Source organism: Tenrec ecaudatus, chromosome 10 (assembly GCF_050624435.1).
Source record: "Tenrec ecaudatus isolate mTenEca1 chromosome 10, mTenEca1.hap1, whole genome shotgun sequence".
In the NCBI taxonomy this organism is placed as follows: Eukaryota; Metazoa; Chordata; class Mammalia; order Afrosoricida; family Tenrecidae; genus Tenrec; species Tenrec ecaudatus.
The window spans coordinates 123,176,799-123,203,906 of NC_134539.1; the positions used below are offsets into that span (position 1 = coordinate 123,176,799).

General features: G+C 39.2%; 1 protein-coding gene across 3 annotated transcripts in view; it reads right to left on the reverse strand.

Annotated features, from left to right (window-relative positions):
* Positions 1-1,299: 1,299 nt before the first annotated feature.
* The window catches only part of GDPD1 (glycerophosphodiester phosphodiesterase domain containing 1), a 58,378-nt gene continuing 32,569 nt past the window's right edge, over positions 1,300-27,108 (reverse strand). For 2 of the 3 annotated variants that reach the window (XM_075561512.1, XM_075561513.1), the window contains 6 exons: positions 23,730-23,848; positions 21,252-21,341; positions 9,980-10,113; positions 8,495-8,554; positions 6,678-6,729; positions 1,300-6,394 (listed from right to left, as the gene is read on the reverse strand). In XM_075561512.1, the coding sequence (XP_075417627.1) occupies positions 6,269-6,394; positions 6,678-6,729; positions 8,495-8,554; positions 9,980-10,113; positions 21,252-21,341; positions 23,730-23,848 (581 nt within the window). In that variant the 3' untranslated portion in view covers positions 1,300-6,268. The remainder of the gene's footprint in view (positions 6,395-6,677; positions 6,730-8,494; positions 8,555-9,979; positions 10,114-21,251; positions 21,342-23,729; positions 23,849-27,108) is intronic. The other variant, XM_075561511.1, reaches the window with a different exon arrangement.

Below are 27,108 nucleotides of genomic sequence, written 5' to 3' on the forward strand. Positions count from 1 at the left end.
CTCTGCTCAAACACTCTTCCCTCTGGTTCCAAGTGCAGGAGCAAATGTCACCTCCTCCACAGGCCCAGCCACTGGACCTGCAGCTTCTGCATCACAACATAATTTACCAGCTAAATGAGGTGCTTTTTATTTATTGTTCAGTGCCTCCCCCCATGCCAAGGCAGGAATGATGTCTGTTCCCACTGTACCCATGCCCAGTGCTTGGCACATGGGGTACATTACAAATATTTGTTAAATGACTCAGTGATTAGTTGGCGAGTGAATAAAAAGAAGCAGGGAAAAGCTGCAGTTTGGCTAGCTTCTCAGATGAGTCAGGGAGCCAGCTGGAAACACACACACTCGATTGGTGTGCATGGTTCCTAAGAAGTTACCTACTGCACTGTGGGGAAATTTATGGTTAGTAAAAGGTTAGTACAAGCAGAGTGCTCCTTCCCAGGAAGGCTGAATTGGAGAAGGGCTGTGAGCTCTTACTGGAAGCACTCAGCCGTGACTTACCGGAGGAACCTGAGGGAACGGATACCAGCCTTCCTCACTTCTCTATCTACTGCCAAAAACTCATTGCCGTTGAGTTAACGCCAACTCTCAATGACCCGATAGGACAGGGAAGAACTTCCCCTGAGGGCTTTCAAGAATGTAAATCTTTATGGGAGTAGAAAGCCTCAGCTTTCTCTCGAGTGGCTGCTAGTTTCAAACTGCTGACCTTGTAGTTAGCTACCCAATGCGTAACCACTATGCCACTAGGCCCAGTTGGGGAGGAGGCAAGGGCTGGGGATAGGCTATGCAGCTCTGAATGGAGCAGAGTGGGCTTCCAAAGCTCATGAAAAAATCTCCATCTTAATCCACTTTTCCACAAACGTTTCCAAGTTCCCTGGTATATGACAATTTTTTAAATTAAACTTAAAAAAATCATTACATTAGGCGCTCATACCATTCTTATCACAATCCAATCTTATCACAAACCAATTGTGTAAAGTACATTTGTACATTCATTGCCCTCATCATTCTCAAAACATTTGCTCTCCACTAAAGCCCCTGGCATCAGCTCATTTTTCCCCTCCCTCCCCACTCCCCTCTCACTCATGAACCCTTGTTAATTTATAAATTATTTTGTCATTATCTTGACCTGTCTGACGTCTCCCTTCACCCACTTTTCTGTTGTCTGTCCCCCAGGGAGAAGGTCACATGTAGATCCTTGTAATCGGTTCCCCCTTTCCATCCCACCCTCCCTATGCCCTCCCAGTATCGCCTCTCACACCACTGGTCCTGAGGGGTCATCCGCCCTGGATTCCCTGTGTTTCCAGTTCCCATCTGTACCAGTGTACATCCTCTAGTCTAACCAGACTTGCAAGGTAGGATTCGGATGATTGTGTGTATGTGTGTGTGTGTGTGTGTGTGTGTGCGCACGCGGCAGGGGAAGGGGGGAGGAAGCATTTAGGAACTAGAGTAAAGTTGTACTTTTCATCATTGCTACATCATACCCTGACTGGCTCGTCTCCTCCCGAAGACCCTTCTGTAAGGGGATGTCCAGTGGCCTACAAATGGGCTTTGGGTCTCCATTCCACACTGCCTCCCATCATTCACTATGGTAAGATTTTTTTGTTCTGATACCTCATGATCACACAGGCTGGTGTGCTTCTTCCATGTGGGCTTTGTTGCTTCTGAGCTAGATGGCCGCTTGTTTACCTTCAAGCCTTTAAGACCCCAGATGCTATATCTTTTGATAGCTGGCACCATCAGCTTTCTTCTCCACATTTGATTGTTCACCCTCTATGTCTTCAGCGGTTTTGTTGGGAAGGTGAGCATCACAGAATGCCAATTTAACAGAAGAAAAGTATTCTTGCACTGGAAAACACTCCTAAAGGCCAACAAACAATCCTAACTACAAGCTTCTCTTTCTTGTGTGTTGTTTTTTATCATTGGTTTGTTGTTTTCTTGTTGTATCTTGTTGCGTGGTTTTGCTCTGTCTTGTTTTTGTGCATGTTATTATCTCCGCAGGTCTGTCTAAATATGATAGGCTGGATGAACAATTGGAGGATAAAGCAACGGGACAGACAGTTCCGGGGTCACATGAGAGAGGGGGAGGTGGGGTGAACGGTAGTGGTGTTAATAAACCCAGGGACAAGGGAACAAGTGACCCAAATCGGTGGTGAGGAGGGTGTGGGAGGCCTGGCTGGGCATAATGAAGGGTAATGTAACCAAGAGGAATTGATGAAACCCTGGTGGGGACTGAGCATGATAGTGGGACAGGAGGAAAGTCAAAGGAAGTAGATGAAAGAGCTGGGAGGCAAAGGGCATTTATAGAGGTCTAGATAAAGACATGAACATATGCAAATATCTTTATGAGGATGGGGATATAGATCAATGTGCATAGATTAGTATTAAGGTAGCAGAAGGACACTGGGCCTCTACTCACGTCCTGCCTCAATGCAAGAACACCTTCTTCTATTAAGTTGGCATTCCATGATGCTCCTGAGATAAACTTCATTGCATCAAAGCACCACAGACAAGCCTAAAGGAACCATCTAGACTAGAGCTGGACCCCTTCACATCTTATTTATCAGTCTGAACTGTTCCTTTCTCAGAAACCACCCCAATTTTTTCAGATATCCTTGTTTTTAACTGTCATGACTTGCTGAATTACAGCAGCTGAATTCGATACAAGCTCAATGTCATTTCCTTCAAGAAACCATTCATCTTTCTGGGCTTGAGTAATGGAACAAGTAACACCTGTCCTCATGCAACCCCTCCGGGTGTATTTTTCACGCAAGAAATTACAGGCCCATCCTCCTGATGTGAGTGGGCACACACAGAGCTCCTCTTGTATCAGAACCCAGTGTAAGCGCCCTGATCCTGCTCTGTACATGACTACAGGCAGTGTGGGCTGGAGCCAGTTCCTATTTCCCCACCATTTGCCAACTCGAAGCGTCTTCCTTTTCTTTTCAAGGAGACTGAATTTCTATGCTGATGTGATTGAAGCCCCTCTGCAGGGTTCTTCTGGTGACCTTCACAATGATTGTGAAGAGAAAATGTCCGCATTCCAGAGAATATCTGGCTGTTGAGAATGGCCTTCATTCTTACAATAAATGCAGCAAAGAGGCCTCGCACCTAACATTTATGTAAGCATTTGGACTTGATTTCACTTTTACCTACATTCTCAAGTGTTCATCACAGCATGGTAAGTTAGCTGATCATATCCCATGCCCATTTTAAAAAATAATTTTATTTGAGGCTTGTACAACTCATCACAATCCATCCATCCATCCACTGTATGTTAAGCACATTTGTAGCCCTCATCATTCTCAAAACATTTGCTTTCTACTTGAACACTTGGTATCAGCTCATTTTCCCCTCCTTATGAACCCAAAATAATTTACAAATTATTTTGTCATGTCTTACACTGTCCAATGTGCCCCTTCATCCACTTTTCTGTTGTCCATACCCCCAGTGAAGTTATGTGTAGATCCCTGTAGTAAGTTCCCCCTTTCTACCCAACCTTCCCTCCACCCTCCAGTATTGCCACTCTCACCACTCGTCCTGAAGGGATCATCTGTCCTGGATTCCCTGTGTTTCCAGTTCCTTTCTGTACGAGTGCACATCCTTTGGTCTAGCCAGATGTGTAAGGTAGAATTGGGATCATGATACTGAGGGGGGGAGGGCAGAGAAAGCATTTAAGAACTAGAGGAAAGTTGTATGTTTCATCATTGCTATACTGAACCCTGACTGGCTTGTCTCCTCCCTGAGACCCTTCTGTAAGGGGATGTCCAGTTGCGTACAGATGGGCTTTGGGTCCCCAATCTGTACTCCCCCTCATTTACAATGATATGATTTTTTGTTCTTTGATGGCTGATAACCTGATCCCTTCAACACCTCGTGGTCACACAAGCTGGTGTGCTTCTTCCATGTCAGCTTTGTTGCTTCTGAGCTAGATGAACGCTTGTTTACCTTCAAGCCTTAAGACCTCAATGCAGTATCTTTTGATAGCTAGGCACCATCAGCTTTCTTCACATTTGTCTTCAGCGATCGTATAGGGAAGGTGCTCATGCCCATTTTTTAAGATGAAACTCAAATTCAGAAAATGTTACCATGTGACCTTACTAGCAACTGGCATGGTAGGATCTTCTTACCTTTCCCGCCCACTCTGGTTTTTCTCAGTGGTCTTCAATTGACTCTTCAATGCTGAAACATTTAAAAGTAAGTAGAGGAAGAGGTTCCCTATTTTTACATTAGGAAAACCTCAGGTATGTAGGTAGGTAGGTAAAAAAGTATTGCTATTCAGGTTCCAGTTAATACATGCATGGGTTTATTCCAAACACAACGTGTTTAAACATTTACCTTCTAAATAAATGTTGTGGCACAGTTTTCCATAAGCAACAGTTTCAGTCGCTGATGGAATTATCAATGGTTGATTCCCATCTCTACAAAAGTTAATAACAGTTTAAACAAGGTCAGAGAATACTAAATACAATACATTGGACAATTGAGTATTTTCTCTTATGAAAAAAAGATCACTATAGCCTACTCTTCAAATTGGTTTTTAATGTTTCTCTTATCATTGACTGTTGAACTGAGGACAAATTCGAAAAATCAGTGTGTTGGATGGCTAAGAGACACCGTATTAGCCAGTGATCCTGTCAATCGCTGAATCTGAGTTTCATCTAAAAACACTGGAGATGTGTAACATCAACTGACCTGCCAGATTGTTTTAACAAGCACACAAGAGCGCAAGCACTTGATTTCCTCTTTTGTTCTAGCCCCTCTGTGGTTGGCCACTTCCAGTACCTCCTTCTCCAATTCTCAGACTTAAACTTACCCACCTAATCTCTAACTCCTCCCATGACCACCCCACCCCTTATCACCTCTGTTCTCTTCTAAGTGGAAAACACCGGACTCTTTTTTTAAACAAGGTTACTTAGCTGTTTTTCTAACACTTGAGTTTCCCATTCTGCCTAGAGCCTGAGAAAAAAGCAACCTATCCTGCCCCTCCTTTCAGTTTTGGTTTACCACCTAAACATCTATAAAGTATACTTGGAATTACAGCTGCAAAAACACAATCAAGAACCCTCATCTTGCTCTTGGAAAACTTTATTTCCATTTAAACAAATAAGAAAATGTTATCTATGTCATCAAGGGACAGAAGGAAACTGTGATCATCTTCACAGCTATTTAGCTGTCAAACTCCAAGCAAGAGATATAATCTAGATGAAAGATACTTATTATTCTAGATTATATTTAACTCTCAAATTGAAATTATAGAAATTATTTTAAAATATTAACAAACCAGATTTTTATCAAATCACATCAGAAAGGCTAAGGGAGTGATGTCTGGAGCCGTGGAAAATCCCCTTTCCACCAAATACTCGGAAAAAGAAACGTAGACGTAAAGATCAGGAACAGCTGGCTTACACCAGTCACATTAGAAATAGTGATGCACACTTTTATCCATTCAATATGATTACTAAGATCAGTTATTTAAAATCTAGATGTGGGTCCAAAACAGTTAGCCATTGCCAACATTGGAAATCTGACATTCCTTTTGAGGAACAAAAATGTAACTATTTAGAGCTTGTCTTAATTTACATTTGATTAAACCCATTTCTGTTACCAAAATATATTGAAACATGGTAGCATTGCTACACATCTGAAAAAGATTTCACAAAGAATACTCCTAAATAACATTGACAACCAAGAAATCTAATCTTGGTCTACACTCTACAGATTTATTTGACCAAGTTATTTCTCTGAGCCTGTCTTCTATTAACAATGTACAACACACCAGAGAACTACACCACCAGCTTCCCAACTCCACCTGCACTCGGTTTGTTTTCTTCTGTTTCTTTAAGTAAGACGTATTTAGAGAAGAAACAGTTCAGAATAGTCGTAAAGTCCTTCAATATTTTGTTTTCCAAAATAGTTGCCCTTATTCCAATAAAGGTTAATGTCAAATTTACCCACTAGTCTTTGATTTCAGAATTACTTATAATAGAATACTGCATCATGTGTTGAAATCTTGATTCATAATCTATTTACAGCTCATAACCAGTTAACTGTCTAAAGAAACTTTTTACAAATGTAAAACAGGCAACATTGTTTAAAATAAATATACCATACATAGTTTCTATGTTCTCAGACATCCTTAAAAATGAGGTAATAAAATTTAGCCGATTAAGCCTTTTCCCATCCTGGAAATGGCTTAGGAAAATGATGGTGAAATATTTTTTTCTTAGATCTTCTCATGTTTTCTTCTAATGCTTTTCTGGACCCCTTTTTTCTATGCTGCTGAGCAATTAATCAAAAAATCCTTAAGTTTTGTTGGATAGTCTGTCATCACTCCAGTTGCTCCCAGATCAAAAGCTCTTTTGTATTCTTGCTCTTCGTTTAATACCCAAATATACACCTGAAAATTAGAAGCACGAGAAGTATGAAAAAAATATTAAGAGAGAAAATTCACTTTTTATAATAGCATTTATTCATTATACTCTCTGCACTCTTTGGAAATAACCTCTTAAACTTGCACTTATTATTAACTGTGAGGCGGAGCTCAGTTTGTGAGTCAGAAAGGCAGCATAACTGGAGCCAGGGACCAAGTTAAGTCAATCAAAAGTCCCTGCCCTTCACACTTGTGCTGCACTGGTGCACTGTGCTGCTGCCAAAGAGCATCCCTCATTCTAGAACGTTACCTGAATGCCTCGGGCAGTAAGGTGGTCAAACAGAGCTTTTCGCATTAGTAATCTAGAACAGAAAAGCAAAACATACATTAGTGCTAACTGCCTTTTTTAGAGTATAGTAATTCCTGGTCGAATTTAAATCCTAGAATTAGCACTACAAGCAATGGCCTTGTGCAGAAATGGCTGCCATGGATAATATTCACATCAGGACCTCTTTTCACTACTTGTTGTTGACAGTCCACCTGAATGTCCTTTCTACTCGTGGATGCCACCAGATCATCAAGATTCCCATTCTTTTTGTAGCAGCATAATGGAGAATTGGCCGCACTTTCTTTGCTGGATCCATAATGAGAATGAGACAGAGGTGGGAAGTGTTACTAATTCCCCAGGTTAAAATGGGCACCAAACTCTGGCCAAGTTCTATAACATCACAGTGCAGCTACATAATAAATTAGATATTGTATTTTGTGAGCTATCTTGGAAACTTAATGTCCACTATTCATAGTTTCTTTTTTTCCCATTTTTTTCTTTTTTTCATAGTTTCTTATATATAAAAAGTGAGCAGTTTTTCAGTTTCATATAACTAACCAATAACCTTTTATTTTAAATTAAATTATTATTTAAAAAAATAATTTTGGGGGCTCTACAGCTCTTATAACAATCCATACATGAATTGTATCAAGAATATTTGTAGATGGTGAACTTTTAGATTACAAATCATTTGAGAAAGATGAGAACTAAATGTTCTGGAAATTTGTACATATTATTTCTATTCTATTCAAACCTATTAAAAAGTAAAATCCACTCCAAATTGTGTCCTTGAAAATTCGGAACTAAATTGGCAATGACAAGAAAGAATAAACCTTATGGTATAGAGAAAAGATTTACATACTGAAACTTTCTGAAAGAAGAGGTAATAAGTAATAAAGGACTGTGAATTAAGACTATTACATTTAAATATTGAAGATTACATTTTAAAGCAAAATACAGCATAATTAAAGTTTTTACCTAAAAATAAATTCAGCATGTCATAGAAATGAAAGCATTTTTCTTTAAATCAATATCCATCCTTACAGATGGGTTCTCCATCTTGTTAGAGATTCTTCTGAGAAATGTGTCTTTAAATAACATGTGCTTTTTACATATACTGTACTTCAAACCACCCTCCACCCCACCCCATGCTCTTGACTTAGGCTGGTGGAAACAGCAAAGAGAAGAAAATGGGTTCTTAGCTCAGATCTGCCGCAAATAAGCTAGATAACCCCAAGCAAATCAGTTTTCTCTTGAAGTTGGATGAGATCATCTCTTAAGATTACTCTCAAGCTTTTGTGATTAGTGATTACACTAATTTGGATGCACACAATTCCATTTACAGTGGATGTCCTCAACAGGTCCTTGTCAAAATTACATGTGGAACACTTGTACTAATTTAGTATAAAACCCAAAGATACCCCACTGTCTTCCGGCCCATTCTGACTCAGATTGACTCTACAACACAGGGTAGAACTGCTTCACAGGGTTTCCAAGGCTATAAATCTTTTTTTTATCTTTTTCTTTAAGGCTATAAATCTTTACAGAAGCCAACTGCCTTATCTTTCTACCAAGGAGTGGCTTCTAGATTCAAACCATGGAACCTTTTAGTTAACACAGCCAACTGCTTAACAACTGCAACACCAAGGCTCCTTAAACTATAAGGGGCTTCCAAAAGTTCTTAGGAAATTGCAATTGAAAGAGAATGGATTTTTCCTACAAATTTTCTGAAACTCTTATTTGTATGTAAAAAATACACCAAAGCAATACATTTTCTACCAAGAAACAAAAATTCTTACATATCAGAAAGCCAGATGAGAAACTTCTGACATCTTGACATGGTATGTGGTTCTTTTAATCTGAGGCAAAATAAAATTAAAAATATTTGTGAAAGGGCAGAAATAAAGTATGATCCAGTTGAGTTCTTTGTTTCCATGGCTCTTTAGCTTATTTTCTGCTACCACTATTCAAAGGTCAAAGGAATCAGTTACCTTTGCAAAGATTCTTGGTGAGCTGACCTCATGTTTTTTTTCTATCTTCTTTTCTGATAAAACCTCTTTTACTGTTATCATTTAGTATATAGTAGTTTTAAGCTCACAGCCAAGCATTACTATACTTTAAAAGGCATTTGGGATAAAAGTGGAACTTATGTAAACATGGCTCTTCCCCTTTCTCCAGGGACCTTTTTCCTTGTCTGCAAGCGGACCGTGAACGTTTAGCTCGACCTGAGCTCCTTCCGTTCTTGGATGCCTACTGCTCACAAGCACTGGAGTTTGTGCCCCTAGGAAATCTGTTCCCCTCTCCTTTAATGGCCTCAAGGAAAAACGGTTCTACTATGCAGACGGATCCACTTCTAAGTTTGTCAACACATACTGATTTCAATTCTCCCCAGATCTTCATTTCTTACTTCTTTTTTAATATGCAGGCAGCCCCTGAATTATAAAAAAGTTCTGTGTCCAGGTCTGTCTTAAAATCAACTCTGTGTGTCTGTTGGATGTACATATTTAAATATAGACACAGTTTATATAAATGATCTCTGCCCTTTTCTTTCTCTTATCTGCTGAGAGTTGTTGTTGCTGTTACAGTGATGTCAATTGTTGTTAATCTTCCTAACTAATTCTAAAGGTACATTTGGAGTTTAATGGAATTTCATCTAGATGTAGTTGCCAGTGAATCAGAAAGAAAAAAAAAGAGGTTGACGCAAATTGCTATTTGATGTCTAAATAAATGATTATTATTATCTTTTAATTAAAATACCATTTTTTCTTGAAAATAATTGATTTGAAAATATGACAGTTCAGAACATGAAATCATTTTTTAAATCATTTTATCAGGGACTCATAACTCTTAATAATCCATACATCAATTTTATTATGCATATTTATACTTATGTTGCCATCAATCTTTTCTAGACATTTACTTTCTCTTGAGCCCTTAGTATCAGCTCCTCATCCCCCCGTGACCCCTTGATAAATTATAAATTATTATTTTCATATCTTAATAAAGAACTACTAAGTATCTACAATTAAGCTAAATTATTTTTCCATTACTTCAGAATATACAAACATGAAGATTCATGGATGGATGTATATTAAGTACTTTTAATTCTTTAATATTCATTTTAGAAAATGTATAGTATCAAAAACATTATTAATAGAGGCCACCCAACAGACAATAAAAATAAGTATAGAAACCTTTTCTTTATCACTGCTACTGATACTAATAAACCTTTAGCTTTCTTCTCCTATAAAGGATAACTGATCAAACACAGGGACACCACTTACTTCAGTATGATGGAAGGCATCGGGATTTCAAAGAACTGTTCTCGAATGGGCACAAAAGGCAAGAGGCCAGTGAAAAACAGCCCAAGAATGAGTAGAACACGTTGTAGACTGAAGAGTATAGGGATGTCCGAATTCTGCAAAACACAAGCAATAGTATGTCACTTTATAACTGCTCAAAGAGGATCACTTCAGAATTCTCAAATTTTCTCAAATTTATAGCTTAGCATGACAACATCAGGATTTAGTAACTATTACATCTCCTTCAAATACAGCAAATGAAGGCTTTGACAGTACAACTTTTAATCGTGATAAAGAAAAAATTAATTCCACACATACTCGATTATAAACTGACCCAAATATCAGCCAAGGGCACCTAATTGTCCCACAAAAACTGTGTTAAAAATGTGCTGAAAAGCTCGGCTTACATACGAGTATATACGGTACCTAGAAATTGAATTGTGGCCTAAAGAGCGTGGGCATTTTAAAAAGCATTTCATGTGTATTCGGAAACATGCTTGCCTCAATCCATGTATGAGAATAGCACAAATCTTTGCCCACATTAAATATTAACATTAAAGAATGCATTCTGTGGATGCATTTGGCTTTTGCTACAGTGCATCTTTCCACTGGTAATAGCTATTATCACTAGTGACTAAACATACCAAAATTGAATGGGGTAAGGCAGAGATAACAACAGTATGAAATATTCAGTAGCTTATTCTTTTTAAAAGTATAGTAAAGTTAAATTTTTCCATAAAAATATCTTTTAAAATAATGCAAAAAAATAGAATTCATTTAATAATGCATGAAAAATGATTTGTATTTAGTTGGATGGTTGCTTTTTATCACACACATTTTTTGAAAATCATTTTATTGGGGGCTTGTACAATTCTTATCACAATCCATACATACATCCATTGTGTCAAGACATGTGTACATTTGTTGCCATCATCATTCTCAAAACATGTGCTTTCTACTGAACCCTTAATATCAGCTCCTCATTTCCCCCCCTCCCTCTCACACACATTTTTATAATGGTGGACAAATACAGAATTTGTCCCTTTGTGGTTGACTTATTTCACTCAGTATTATATCCTCCAGGTTCATCCACATTATGAGTTTTTTGAATATGACTTGTTATTCTTAAAATTTACATATATTCTACTGTGTTCATGTGCCATATAATGCAATCTCAATCTAGATTCCATTAGCATTTCTTAAAGAGATAGAAAACAAGCAATCAAAAAAAAGTATCAACTGTATATGGAAAGGAGAGTGACAATAGATAAGCAAGCATCACCAAAGAATAAAGTAGTAGGCCTCAGTTCCCAATCTCAAAACCTACTACACAGTCATAGCAGTCAAAACAGCCTGCTACTATTCAACGACAGACACACTGGCCAGTGGAATCAGATTTGAGAAACCAAAAGTAAATCCATCCACCTATGGACAGCTGATCTTCAACAAAGGGCTAAAATCCATTAAATGAAGACAAGCTAGTTCTCTTTGACAAAAAATGCTGACACTCTGGTTAACTGTTTCAGAAAAATTAAGCAAGATCCATATTTCATACTATATTAAAAAAAAAACTAAAAACGGATCAAAGACCTAAATGTAGAACCTAAAGCTATAAAGATTGCCAAAGAAAAAATGGAGTAAATTTCCCCCTGAAGAACTAAATCATTGAGTCCTGGTCAAGATGGCGCCAAGTGCAATTCGCAATCTCAGAGCTGGAAACGATCTAAATTTCCATTGGTGGACGAGTAGATCAGTGAACTCTGGCACGTACACACAATGGAGTACTATGCATCACTAAAAAGCACTGATGAGCACTTGAAGCATGTCTTTTCATGGGAAGAGTTGGGGGAAATTATGTTAAGCAAAGTCAGCCAATCACAAAAGGAGAAATACAGCATGAGTCCCCTGAGAACCTAGAATGGGCATGGAGACTCTACCATGAAGCACCAAATCATGAGGACAGCATGGTCACATGGAAGGATGCATGAAAACAGAGAGCTAGAGGGCTGGCCCCAACCAGAGCCAAACTGACACCCTCCCTGGAAGGGGGTGTGGTGGAAAACAGGTTGGGGAGAAGGGCCAGCTTGCAACACCAGCATGGAGGCAGGCCAGGAGGGAGAAAGAGAAAGAGAGTCAGACTGGGCCCCACGCTGGGAGTTAATGAGACACAGAGGGGAATGGGCAAATGACAACAACACGTATGACACCGTCCCCTTACTGGAGCAGAGTGAGACAGAGGACATTTCTGGGGTCACATGGATGGAAGTAGTGTGGTCTGAACCCTCCAAAACAGAGTGAATCAAGAAGGGAGCATACCTGGATAAACAATCTGGAGGAGAAAACAATCAGGTTGACTGTTCCAGGGGGACAAGAGAGAGGAGAGTGGGGGAAGGAAGTGGTGTTAACAAACCCAGGGACAAGGGAACAAATGATCCAAATTGGTGGTTAGGAGGGTGTAGGAAGCCTGGCAGGGCGTAATCAAAGGTAATATAACCAAGAAATACTGAAGCCCAAATGAAGGAAGACTGAGCATGATAGGAGGAAAAGAGGAAAGTCTAAGGAAATAGAGGAAAGAGCAAGGAGGCAAATGGCATTTATAGAGGCCTAAGTAAAGGCAAGTATATATGTAAATATATTTATATATGAGGATGGGGAAATAGATCTATGTGCATATATTTGTAGGTTTAGTATTAAGGTAGCAGATGGCCTCCACTTAAGTACTCCCTCAATGCAAGAATATATTCTCCTATTAAATTGTAATTCTATGGTGCTCACCTTCCCAACACAATCGCTAAAGACAAATGGGTGCATAAGCAAATGTGGCAAAGAAAGCTGATGGTGCCCAGCTATCAAAAGATATAGCATCTGGAGTCTTAAAGGCTTGAAGGTAAACAAGCGGCCATCTACCTCAGAAGCAACAAAGCCTACAGGGAAGAAGCATACCAGCCTGTGCAATCACGAGGTGTCAAAGGGATCAGGTATTAGACATCATCAGAACAAAAAAATCCTATCATTGTGAATGAGAGGGGAAGTGCAGAGTGGAGACCCAAAGCCCATGTGTAGGCCACTGGACATTCCCTTACAGAAGGGTCTTGGGGAGGAGACGAGACAGTTGGTGCAATGTAGCAGCAATGCAAAATACAACTTTCCTCTAGTTCCTAAATGCTTCCTCCTCCCCCGCTATCATGATCCCAATTCTACCTTACAAATCTGACTAGACCAGAGGATGTACACTGGTACAGATAGGAACTGGAAACACAGAGAATCCAGGGTGGATGATCCCTTCAGGACCAGTGGTGTGAGTGGTGATACTGGGAGGGTGGGCTGGAATGGGGGGACCGATTACAAGGATCTACATGTGACCTCCTCCCTGGGGGGACGGACAACAGAAAAGTGGGTGAAGAGAGATGTCAGACAGAGCAAGATATGACAAAATAATAATTTATAAATTATCAAGGGTTTATGAGGGAGGAGGGGAGGGGAAAAATGAGCTGATGCCAGGGACTTAGGTGGACAGCAAATGCTTTGAGAATGATGAGGGAAAAAAAATGTACAAATGTGTACATAATTGGTATATGTATGGATTGTGATAAGGGTTGTATGAGCCCCTAAGAAAACGATTAAAAAAAAAGATATAGTGTCTGAGGTCTTAAAGGCTTGAAGATAAACCAGTGGCCATCTAGCACAGAGGAACCAAGTCCACACGGAAGAAGCACACCAGTTTGTTTGATCATGAGATATTGAAGGGATCAGGTTTCAGGATCACAGAAGGAAAATTCATATCACTGTGTGCTCGCCTTCCCTATACAATCGCTGAGGAAAAATGGGGGCATAAGCAAGTGAAGAAAGCTAATGGTGCCTGGCTATCAAAAGATATAGCGTCTGGGTCTTAAAAGCTTGAAGGTAAACAAGCGGCCATCTAACACAGAAGCATCAAAGCCCACCAGCCTGTGTGATCACAAGGTGTAGAAGGGATCAGGTATCAAGCATCAAGGAACAAAAATTACATCATTGTGAATGAGGAGGAGTGCAGAGCAGGGACCTGAGTTAGCTTTTGTGCCAACCTGGCTGATGTGGGGTTAATTGAAGGGAGTAGGGATAAATGGCTCGGTGAGCCTTGGCTTTCTAGTTCTCAGGTCTCTTGCTTTCTGATGGTCGCACCAGGGTGCAGTTGCCTTAGCAGTTCCCTGCTTTAGCTGTCAAGGCTCACTTCCTGCAAGACATCCCCCAGAAGCCACATGGACCTACCCTGATACAGCCTTGGGTGCTGGAGCAGCAGTGTAGAGACCCCTGCCAGTGCATTCACTGATTCGGCTTTCCTCCTGCAGTCAGCATCATAGTGTGTGTTTTATGAGATGGAGGAGGACTTTGTGGAGTGGTGATGGACACATGGGTTAATGTTGGACTTGTGGGCTTAGGCAACACTGGGTTGGGATGTTTTCTTGATGCGCACGTAACCTTTATATAAAACTCTCTCTTATATATGAGTTTCTGAGGATTTGCTTCTCTACAGTACCCAGACTAACACAGGACCCAAAGGTCCTTTGTGGGCAACCGGATATCCCCCTACAGAAGGGTCACAGGGAGGAGATGAGCTGGTCAGGGTGCAGTGTAGCAACGATGAAACATACAACTTTCCTCTAGTTCTTAAATGCTTCCTCCCCCAACTATCATGATCCCAATTCTACCTTACAAATCCGGCTGGACCGGAGGATGTACGCTGGTAAATATAGGACTGGAAACACAGGGAATACAGGACCGATGAACCCCCCCAGGAACAGTGTGAGAGTGGCGATACCAGGAGGGTCAGGCGAAGGTGGGGTAGAAAGGGGGAACCGATTACAAGGACCTACATATAACCTCCTTTCTGGTGGTCGGACAACAGAAAAGTGGTGAAGGGAGAAGTTGGGCAGTGTAAGATAAGACAAAATAATAATGACTTGTAAATTATCAAGGGTTCATGAGGGAGGGGACAATGGGGAGGGAGGCGAAAAAATGAGCTGATGCCAGGGTCTCAAGTGGAAAGTAGATGTTTTGTGAATGACGTTGGCAACAAATATGCAAATGTGCTTTACACAATGGATGTATGTATTGATTGTGATAAGCATTGTATGAGCCCCCCAATAAAATGATTTAAAAAAACAAACAAAAACTAAATCATTGCCATTGAGTAAATTATGACTCATAACAACCCTAAAGGGGTAAACTTAACTCATCTACTGCTACCCAGTCAAATCTGACTCATAACAAGTGTCCCTGTGACTTTTCAAGACAACAACACTTAAGGTGAGAAAAAAGCTTCATCTTTCTTCTGCAGAGCTGGCTAGCAGTTTCGAGCTTGCTAACTGCAAGGCCAGCAGCCTAGTGAATAACCACTACACCGTCAGGGCTCCCAGAGGTAAACTTAGGGGCTATGAATTATGGTATAAATAGACTATCAAGCCAAAAAAAATTATATGCATCAAACACTTCTCTCTCTTCTTTTTAAAAATCATTTTACTGGGGATTCTTAGAGCTCTCTTCACATTCCATACATCTCATCAATTGTATCAAGCATATTTGTATATATGTTGCCCTCATTTTCTAAACATTTATTTTCTATTTTGAGCCCTTGGTATAAACTCCTCCCCCAAAGACTTCTCTTTAAAGAGTCAAAAGAGAACCTATAATTGGGAAAAGTATATATGCTAATAACCTATCTGAAAAGAGACTAATTTCTAAATTTATAGAAAACTTCAACATTTCAACAACAACAAAAAGAAAGAAAACAACCAAACTAAAAAATAGAAGACACGAAGACACTTGCCAAAAACGTTCAGGTGGCCAACAAACACACAATCTTCAGCCATTAGAGAGATGCAAACTGAAACTACAATGAGAACCATCACATACCAGCATAACAGCAAAGTTCAGTAAGACAGAAAGCAACAATGCTATCAGGTGTGGAGAGAATGGAACTCATACACTGCTGGTAGAAATATGAAATGGCTTAACCATTGTAGAAAGCAGACTGCTACCTCCTGAAAGGAAATGGAAAGACCATTTCATCCAGAAATCCCGCCACTGAATATACATCCTACAGAAATATACTGGGATGTGAGCAAACACATGTGGATCCACGTTCACTGCACAATTAGTCACACTAGCACCCATGAACGGAGGAATGTATAAATAAAGTATAATACACACACATAATAAAACACTAGGCAACACTGAAGTACCAGAAATTTATTTTCAATATTTAGCTTTAAATCACAAATTTTAAAATTAAACAAGTTAGATGATTTATTTTGTGCTTTGTGGTCACATGCCACTTTGTAAAGTCTTCTAGTCATTTACATACAGGTGTTTTAGTTTTAACACAGTCCATGAAAAACCCTGAATTATTTAAAATCACATACTAACAAAAGTTATAGAAAAAGAGAATTAAGGTTTGACTATTCAAAACGTATGCAACTTTGGAACCAGGGCACTAAAAACAATAATCAGTACTTTTGGAAAGCCATTCAAGGCTGGGGTGTGGGAGCAGAAGGAATGCTTAAAAACTGGCTGGTTGTTAACAATTGATGAGATCGAGGCATCGGTTTTGGGGCTTTCTTTTTTAAATAGTTCAGTGAATTGATATCCAGCCAACTTTAAAAACCACTGCACTGGCATGGATAAATAAAAAGTCACTAAATATGTCTTCCATGCCTATTGTATATCTTCTTCATTTGTTTTTGTTTTTTTAATTTCTAACATCTAAAAATTAAAAGGAAACATGCTCAGTATAATTAAAAGATTAAAGAATACATTTAAGGCTTGAGTTAGAATACTGAAAGACACTGTGGACAAAATACTGAAGGATGCACCAAAAGAACATGGAAAGAACAGAGTCACTGTCCCCAAAAGAACCTGTTGACACATTCAACCAATTCAATAAGTAGCATATGAGCAAGAACCAATGGTGCTGAAGGACAAGCCCAGGCTGAACCAAAAGCAGTCGCCAAAAACAAGGGTCCAGGAATTGACAGAATACCAGCTGAAAGGTTTCAACAAACTGGAAGTACTCACTCAGCTATGCCAGGAAATTTAGAAGACATCTACTTGGCCAGCTGACTGAAAAAATCCATATTTGTACTCATTCCAATGAAAGGTGACCCAACAAAATGCTCAAATAAGGGAACAGGATCATTCATTTCACATGCAGCTACAATTGTGCTGAAGATCATCCAAGAGTATTTGCAGCAGGCCACTGAGAGGGCGATATCAAGTAGTAGACTGAATTCAGTAGAGGATATAGAAAAGGGGCTACCACTGCTGATGTCAGATGATCTTGGCTGAAAGCAGAGACTACCAGAAAGATCTTTATTTGTGTTTCATTGACTATGCAAAGTCTTTCGACTGCGTAGATCATAACCAACTGTAAAGTACTGAGAAGAATGGGAATGTCCAGAACATCTGATTGTGCCATGTGGAACCTGCACATGGATAGAGAAGCAGCTGTGCAAACAGAGCAAGGGAAAACGGCATGGTTTAAAATCAGGAGAGCTGTGTATCAATGTTGTTATCTGATCACTTTACTTATTCCATCAATGCTGAGCAAATAATCAGAGAAGCTGAATTATATGAAGAAGAATGTGGCATCAGGATAGGAAGGATTATTAAAAACCTTTAGTATGAAAATGACAAAATTTTGGTTGCTTAAAGAGTATTCACTCTGTGAATTCCCAAACACAATTGGTGAAGACAAAATGGATGCATAAGCAAATGTGGTAAAGAAAGCTGATGGTGCCCAGCAATCAAAAGATATAGCATCTGGGGTCTTAAAGGTTTGAAGATAAACAAGTGGCCATCTAACTGAGAAGCAACAAAGCCCACATAAAAGAAGTACACCAGCCTGTGCGATCATGGAGGTGTTAATGGGATCAGGTATCAGGCAACAAAAACCCAAAACAAAACAAAATCATATTGATGTGAATGAGGGGGAGGGCAGAGTGGAGACCCAAAGCACACCAGTAATCAATTGGACATCCCCTGTCAGAAGGGTCAAAAGGAAGAGACAAGCCAGGCAGGGTGCAGAATAGCATTGATGAAACACACAACTTTCCCTCTAGTTTTTAATGCTTCTTCCCCCACCTCCCCATCCCCACCCCCACTATCATAACCGCAATTCTACCTTACAAATCTGGCTAGACCAGAATATGTACACTGGTACAGATCAGAAAGAGCTCGCAACAAAGGGAATCCAGAACAGATAAACTCAGGACCAATAAAGGGAGTAAAGAAATTAGGAGGGGAAGGGAGTCTTGGGCTGGGGGAGGGGGGAGTAATGGGGAACTGCTCACAATGATGGACATATGGCCCCTGCCAGAGGGACAGACAACAGATAAGTGGGTGAAGGGAGACAGCGATTGGTATAAGACATGAAAAAAATTAATAACTTATCAAGGGTTCATGGGGGAGGGAGGAAAAATATGAGGAGCTGATACCAAGGGTTCCAAGTAGAAAGAAAATGTTTTGAAAAGGATAATAGCAACATATGTACAGATGTGCTTGACACAGTGAATATATGTATGGATTGTGATAAGAGCTGTAAGAATCCCCAATAAAATTAAAAAAAAGAGAACTTGAAGCACTTGCTGATGAAGATCAAAGACTGCAGCCCTTAGATTAGATTACAACTCAATGTTAAGAAAATGAAAATTATTACAATGGAACCAGTAGGTAGCATCATGATAAAGTGAGAAGACATTGAAGTTGTCAAGTATTTCACCTTGCTTGGATCTACTATGAATGCTCATGGAAGCAGCAGTCAAGGAATCAAACGACATATTGCACTAGGCAAATCTGCTACACATGGCCTCTTTCCGAAAATGCTGGAAAGTAAGGATGCTACTTACTTTTGAGCACTAAGGTTTGCCTGACCCATGCTTCATATGTATGTGAAAGTTGGATATTGAATAATGAAGATCAGGGAAAAAACAATTAATTTGAACTATGATGTTGGCAAAGAATATTTAAAATTCCACAGACTGATAAAAGAACAAACAGCTCTTGGGAGGAAGAGAGCCAGAATGCAACCTAGTGGTAAGGCTGGTGAGACTGCATCTCTAGTACCCTGGACATGTTATCAGGAGAGAACAGTCCCTGGAGAGCAGCATCATGCTTGAGAAGTGGAGAGACAGTGAAAAAGAGGAAGGTTGTCAATGAGATGAATTGACAATGGGCTCAAGCATAAGAACAAATGTGAGGATGGCGCAAGCCCAGGCAGTGCTTTGTTCTGTTGTACAGAGTCGCTCTGAATCGGACCTGATGGGGCTGCCCCCAACAAGAACATGTTCGGCTCTGCACAGTCTACTGTATGTAATAAAACTTACTTTAATGAGGACCTTAATGGTTCTTTAAACTGAAATGGTGCTGACCTTACAACTGTTTTGCCTTCTTTGCTAGGAAAGGCCTTACTAAAAAATGTTCTGTGTTTGAGAACCGCTATTTCTTCTGCATTATCATTTGTACTCTAAGGAGTCATCAATGCTTTAGATTTTTAACATTCTGAATTTCAAGTTCGCTAGCTGATCATATAGCTAAATTTATTTTATGGAGGTTCAGTAAACCATTTCAAAATAGATGAAGGTTTTTGGTCGTTTTTTTTCTTCCTTTTTTTTGTTTGTTTGTTTGCTTTCCTTGGTTGTTTTTTAATGCTCCTGATTTTCTTGTTGAAGATATACACAGCAAAACATGTATCAATTCAATCATTTAGTGACACTGATAACATTCTTCAAGTTGTGTAAACATTCTCCTCTCTGTTTCTGAGTTGCTCCTTCTCCATTAACATATATTCACTAAGCTTCTTATCTAATCTCTGAATTGCTGTTGCCAGTTTGACCCTATAGAGAGAGTTCTTCTCAGAAGAGCATCATACTCATGGCAGACATTTTTTACTAGTTAAGCTAAACTATGGAGCCTTTGTGGTTGTAGTGGGCTTCGAATCTCAAAGCAGTTTGAAACCACCAGCAGCTCCAGAAGAGAAAGAATGCTTTCTACTTCCATAAAGATTCATAGTCTTGGAAACCTACAGAGATAGTTTTACTTTGTCCTATAGGTCATTATGACTCTAAATGATCTAGATCGGTGGTTCTCAACCTTCCTAATGCTGCGACCCTTTAATACAGTGCCTCGTGTTGTGGTGACCCCCCAACCATAAAATTATTTTCATTGTTACTTCATAACTGTAATTTTGCTACTGTTATGAATCATCATGTAATTATCTGATATGCAAGATGTATTTCCATGGTTATAAACTTAATATAATTAAAGCATAGTGATTCATCAAAAAACAATATGTAATTATATATTGTGAAATGTTTGTTTCTAATTAGAAATAAATGAAATTTTGCCTTGAAGCATGGTGTAGCATGGGTAACAGTCTTCATGCTGGGTACTTGTATGTGGATGTGTCTGCATGTGGGTGGACCTTCCTGAAGGCGGATAGAGAAGCAGTGTCTTGGTTCCTAAGACCATTGGAAATATGTGTTTTCCGATGGTCTTAGGCGACCCCTATGAAATGGTCATTCGAACCCCCAAAGGGGTTGTGACCCACAGGTTGAGAACTGCTGATCTAGATGGCAGTGAGTGAGTAAAGCTAAACTACTTGTTTTACAGAAGGCGTCAGCAAACACTGTTTGGTTTAAGTATCAAGATGGTCTCAGGGCAATACTTTCAGGGGTTCATCCAACTTCTACAGTTAAGAATGTGAAATTCTGTTCTGCATTTTCCCCAAATTAATATTTTATGTACATATTTTCTTGAACTAGAAAGTTTTCAGTGAGAGGACAGCCTTGTTTTTATATCCTACTGACTGTCATGATTTTGGCTTACTTTGATTAGGTATATTTGGGGAACAAGGTAAAAAGATTCTTGTGTTAAAGAGTTGAGGGACTAAACACACATTTGCACAAGAAATTCTGATTACCTAACAAGAAATAAATACTAAAAGATAGAAATATTTTGTTTTATAATGTACATAACAAACTCCTGGTAAACAGTTTATAAATATTCATAATTCTGTGAATGAACCCAATTACAGTAAATGTAAATTACAAAGTTAAACTCTTCATTTCTATTAGTATCTTTCTGGCTAGTTAATTCCACCTAGTACCATCTGTCTTTGCATCAAGGCTGTAAAATAGATTTTTAAAATTATTATAATAATCTACCCTGTACAGAGAAGAAATGATAACAAAGAAATTATTGTGTGTGTTTTGAAGCTTACCTCTTTGTAGCACTTCTTTACAATTTCATAACTGGCATTACCCCACACTGTTATATGTTCCCGTTTATACTGCTTTACCAATTCTGAAACCTACAAATGGAAATTTAAAATGTCAAATGTTTGTTTGTTAATCCACTTACATTTCACTTTAAAAATGAATCACAAGTGACCATCCACCGGTGGACAGTATAAAATTTTAGAAAAACCTGTATGCAAATTTAATTACTTTTATAAAATACAAGAAATTATTTACATTTTACCATTATACAATTTATCAAGGAGCATATATGCAACTATTTTGGAATTCTACATAAACTATAAATGAAACAAACAAGAAGTTAATTGAAACCCAAGGACAAGGGAACAATAAGAGATCTAAAATCTATAGCAAGGAGAGCCTGACTGGGTGTGTTCCAGTGTAATGAAGCCAAGAGAAAGTACTGAGAGTCAAAGTGGGACAGGAGGAAAGTTAAAAAAAATAGAGAAAAAAACCAGGAAGCAAAAGATATTTATAGAAGCATAAATGTAGGCATGCACATATGTAAATACAAAATATACATTGATAGAGATATAGGTCTATGTACATATATTCATATGTTAAGCATTAAGGTAGCAGATGGGCATTGGGTCTCTACTCAAATACTCCCTCAATGCACGAAGATTTGTTCTAACAACCTAGCATTCTGTGATGCTCACCTTCCCAATGCGATCACTGACGTCAAAATGGGTGTATAAGCAAAAGTGATGAAGTAAGCTGATGGTGCTCAGCTGTTAAAAGATATAGTGCTTGGGTCTTAAAGGCTTGAAGCTAAACAAGCAGCCACCTAGCAGGGAAGTAACAAAGCCCACATGGAAGAAGCACACCAGCCTGTGTGATCACAGGATGACCATGGGATAAAGTATTAGGCATCAGAAGACCTAAAACAAACGAACATATAGATGCAAATGATACGGGTCATAGGAGACCCAAAGCCCATTTGTAGATAATTGGACATTTCCTCACAGAAGGGTCAGAAGGAAAGAACGAGACAGCCAGGGTGCAGCACAGCACAGATGGAACACACAACAGTCCTCTAGCTCTTTAATGCTTCCTCCTCCCCACTATCATTGACCCCAGTTCCATACAGATAAGAGTTCTCAACACATGGAATCCAGGACAGATAAACCCCTCAGGCACAGCAACGGGAGTAGCAAGGCCATGAGGGGAAGTGTCAAGGGGGGTGGGGTGGGGTGCAACGACGCACAATTCCCCCTCCCTCCCTAGGGAGACGAACAATAACATGGAGAAAGGGAGACAGCAGGCGGTATAAGATATGATAATATTAATAATTTATCAGGGATCCATGAGAATGAGAGGAAAGGAGGGAGGGAAAAAAGGAGCTGATACTAAGGGCTCAAGTAGAAAGAAAATATTTTGAAATTGATGAAGGTAACATTTGTACAAATGTGCTTGATACAACTGATGTTTCGATTGTTATAAGACCTGTAAGGGTCTGAAGATAAACAAGTGGTCATCTAGCCGAGAAGTAGCAAAGCCCACATGGAAGAAGCACACCAGCCTGTGTGACCACGAGGTGTTGATGGGATCAGGTATCAGGCATCAAAGATCCAGAACAAAAAATCATATCAATGTGAATGAGGGGGAGTGAGGAGCGGGGACCCAAAGCCCATCTGTAGACAATTGGACATCCCCTTACAGAAGGGTCACAAGGAAGAGATGAGCCAGTCAGGGTGCAGTACAGCACCAATGAAACATAAAACTTTCCTCTACTTCTTTAATGCTCCTTTTGTTCCGCTATCATGACCCCAATTCTACCTTACAAATCCAGCTAGACCAGAGGATGTACACTGGTACAAATAAGAGCTCAAGACACAGGGAATCCAGGACAGATAAACCACGCAGGACCAATAATTAGAGTAGTGATACCAGGAGGATAAAGGGTAGGTAGGCAGCGGGGAGGGAAGGGGAAACTGATCACAATGATCTATATATAACACCCTCCCAGGGGGATGGACAACAGAAAAGTGAGTGAAGGGAGACATTGGTCAGTGTAAGACAAGAAAAAAATAATTTCTAAATTATCAAGGGTTCATGAAGGAGGGAGTGGGCAGGGGGAGAAATGAACTGTACACCAAGGGCTCAAGTAGAAAGGAAATGTTTTGAGAATGATGATGGCAACATATGTACAAATGTGCTTGACACAGTGGATGTATCTAACAATTGTGATGAGCTGTAATAAAATTATTTATAAAACACAAAAATCAAGAAGTTAATTGAATTAATGCCAGTATGACTGGTTCACCAGCGTTAACTTTTCTCCACAACTGAGACCTGACAACTTTCTGAAAAGACGGTCTTCTTCCAGGATATCATTTATAACAAGGAGGGAGTTCGCCAGTATCACATTTCCTCCAACACGGTCAATCTGTGCAGTCACTTATTGCAGCCCTGTTTGTGAAGACTGAAGCCTTAAATACCTTCTTAATCAGCATATTGTTGTTGACTTTGATGTCGATGTTAATAGGAGTGTTGGGGAAGGCCTCAAAAACTTCCTTCAGTAATGGAATTCGGTTATCTTTTCCTTCACAGTGGCATTCTAAGAAAGCAAAAATTTTAAATTTTAAATGTAGTGTTAAGATAGAAAATTTTTGATGATTAAAAATGGTATAGGTCATTTAGACTTGTCTAAATCTCTAAGTTGTAAGACATTTTCAAAATGGGGAAAAAATAGAGAAAAGAAAAATAATCCCACATCTCACAATTTGGTCATAACCATGTGACCTCTATTATTTTTCTTTCATGAATTTAATGTAGATATAATATAGTACCACATATACTAGTGTATAAGCCTAATTTTCAGCACATTTTAATGCATTTTTGGTGGTAAAATTTGGTGCCTTGGCTGTTATTCGGGTTGGCTTATACTCGAGTATATATGGTACATATAGCAAAATGGAACTGCACCCGTGGTTCCGAGGAAGAAAGATGTGGCTTTCTCCTCCCATAAAAACTTACAGCCCCAGAATGCCAGAGAGGCAGTTCTACTCTGTCCTATGGGGTCACTATGAGTCAGAATTGACTCAATGGCAGTTGGATATCTGGTTTATAATACAATGTATCTACACATTTTAACCTGATCTTTTCATGTACATAAAAAAATATTTTCCTGGCGATACACTGGCTCCTGTCATTTATAAACTAAAAAGTCTAAATATATGGGAAGTTCATGTTGATTAGAACTGTGCTCCATAGTGTTTTCAATGGCTGATTTTTCAGAATTAGATGTATCAGTAGGTCTTTCTTCCAAGGCACTTCTGGGTAGGCATTAAGTTCCAACCTTCCATGCAACGTTTAATGCAGCCAAGTGCATTAATGTTTGAACTACTAGGGAAGTGTCAAATACTCACATGGGTCTCTTTAAATTGAAATTAATTAAAATGAAATAAAACTTAAAATTCAATTCCTTAATTGTACACATGTGGCTATAGGGTATTGCATTGGATGGTCCAGATGCAGAACATTCCCATTACTACAGAAAATTATTTTGGACAATACAGCTCTAATGAAGGGGAAATTTTTGTTAGCATCTAAGTGTGAATAAAAAATTAATATAGCAGTCAAAGAGTCTTAGATGTATGCAAGGATCAACCAAGAAAAAGGTAAAATAGAACAGACACAGCTAAGGAATAGTGAAACGACACATTATGCAATAACTAACTTTACTGCCTTTAGCAGTGGGGGAACAAGGAAATTAAAATGTGTGCTGGGTGGTGGGGGGAGTACGCTAAGGAGATGTGAAGATATCTAAATTAGATGACTGAACTCCCTGGCGTACAGAAAAGGAGTTGGGAGGGTGGGGAAAGCTTGTGTCCTGTATTGTTCTGGGCAGAGAATAACCAGCTGAGAAATAGGGAGTACAAAATGGTAAATATTAAAAGATAGGAGGTGAAAAATCAAGGAGCATGTGATAGAAATCACTGGATGATGGAATGTTGAAATGGCTCCCAGTACACACTAGAACTTTAAAACTGATGGTTACCTCTAGGTTATTCAAATTATATTTTCCATGAGAAAAAGGCTACTTCCCAGTAAAATCAATGATAAGTGTTTAGGTCATGTATTTTTGTTTCATTTTTAATGTACCCTGTAGCCCACCAAACGGTCTTTTCAGAGAGAGCACTTACTTCTCTATTAGAGTTGGGAACCACAAGCAAAGCAAGAGGTCTGAATTTGGTATTCTTCCAAAACGTGATGCTCTCTCTCAGAATTAAAATAAATTAAAATAAAAGTAGGAAGAATTCTGAGCAGGGGAAAACAGCAAAAACAACCCAAAAGACTGAACAATGTCCTCACTTGAGTGGAGTTTTTACAGTATATGTATCAGTCTGTCTCAAATACAGTAAACTATATTGGAGACACATTTATGAGCTAAAAGCAATATGAGTTTATTACATGTTGCAGTTGTCTAAAACTTGAAAAGTGCAAGGCCTTGCTATTAATGTAGCCTTCGGGAACTCTTCAGATGGAGAAGTAGTGTGGTACTGCTAAGGAGGAAGTCTGGTTTCAAGTCCGAGCTCTGTCCGAGCTCTAGTACCACCTTGATCAAGTGATTTACATCTGTAGGCCTCCCTCAGTTACCTGATCTACAACAGGAAGAGACAGGAATCCATGGTCTCAAAGGTCTCTTCCCATTTTAAAGTTTTATGATGTTAGGAGGAAGATATAAAACTAGCAACAAACTGCTTTCGTTGTTCAGTACCACTGAGTCCACTCCCACTCATTGTGACCCCAGCAGAATTAAACATTCCCCATCTTCATAAATGCTTGAGTCCATCTTTGCAGGAGCCACTGTGTCAATCATCTTGTTGAGGGCTTTCCTCTTTTTTGTTGTCCCTCCACTTTAGCAAGCATGATGTCACTCTCCAGGGACTGGTCTCTCCTGACAACATGTCTAAAGTACATATGATAAAGTCCACCAGCCTTGTCTCTAAGGAGCATTCTGGCTGTACTTCTTCCAAGACAGATATGTGCATTCTTTTGTTAGTCCATGGTACTTTCAAAACAAATCAGCACATAATTCAAACACATAGATCCTTCTTCAGTCTTTCTTATTCAATGTCCAACTTTCATATGTACATGAGGCGATGGAAAACACTATGGCTTGGATCAGGCGCCTCTTAATCTTCCTTCCAATACTTGTGCAACAAATTTGTGCAACAAATTTGATCTCTTGACTGTTTCCATGAGTATTGATTATGAATCCAAACAAGACAAAATCCTTTATCCATTTATCATGATGCTACCTTATTTGGTTCACTTGTAAGGATTTTAGTTTTCTTTACATTGAGTTGCAATCTATACTGAAGGCTGCAATTCTTGATTTTCATCAGCAAGAGCTTCAAGTCCTCCTTACTCTTTCAGCAAGCAAGGTGTGTTATCTGCATATCGCAGGTTATTAATAAGCCTTCCTCCAATTAGGATGTCTCATTCTTCTTCATATAATCCAGCTTCTCTGATGATTTGCTTAGTATACAGATTAAATAATTATGGTGAGAAGATACAAACCTGATTCACACCTTTCCTGATTTGATTTTATTTGTTTTTGAGGTTTAAGGCTATTTAATGAACCAAAGAATCAAAACTCCCATCAAACTTGAATAACCAGAAAAATATGGTACACTTCACGAATTTGCATGTGATCCTTATGCATTCCTATCATTCCAATTTTAGTCTATGTGCTGCTGAAGCAAGCACCTCTCCTGGTTTTAAGCCATGTTATACACCCCCCCTCCCCCCGTTGTTCCCACAATTGCTTCTCGATCGAAGTACAAGCTCTGCATGAGCACAATGAAGTGT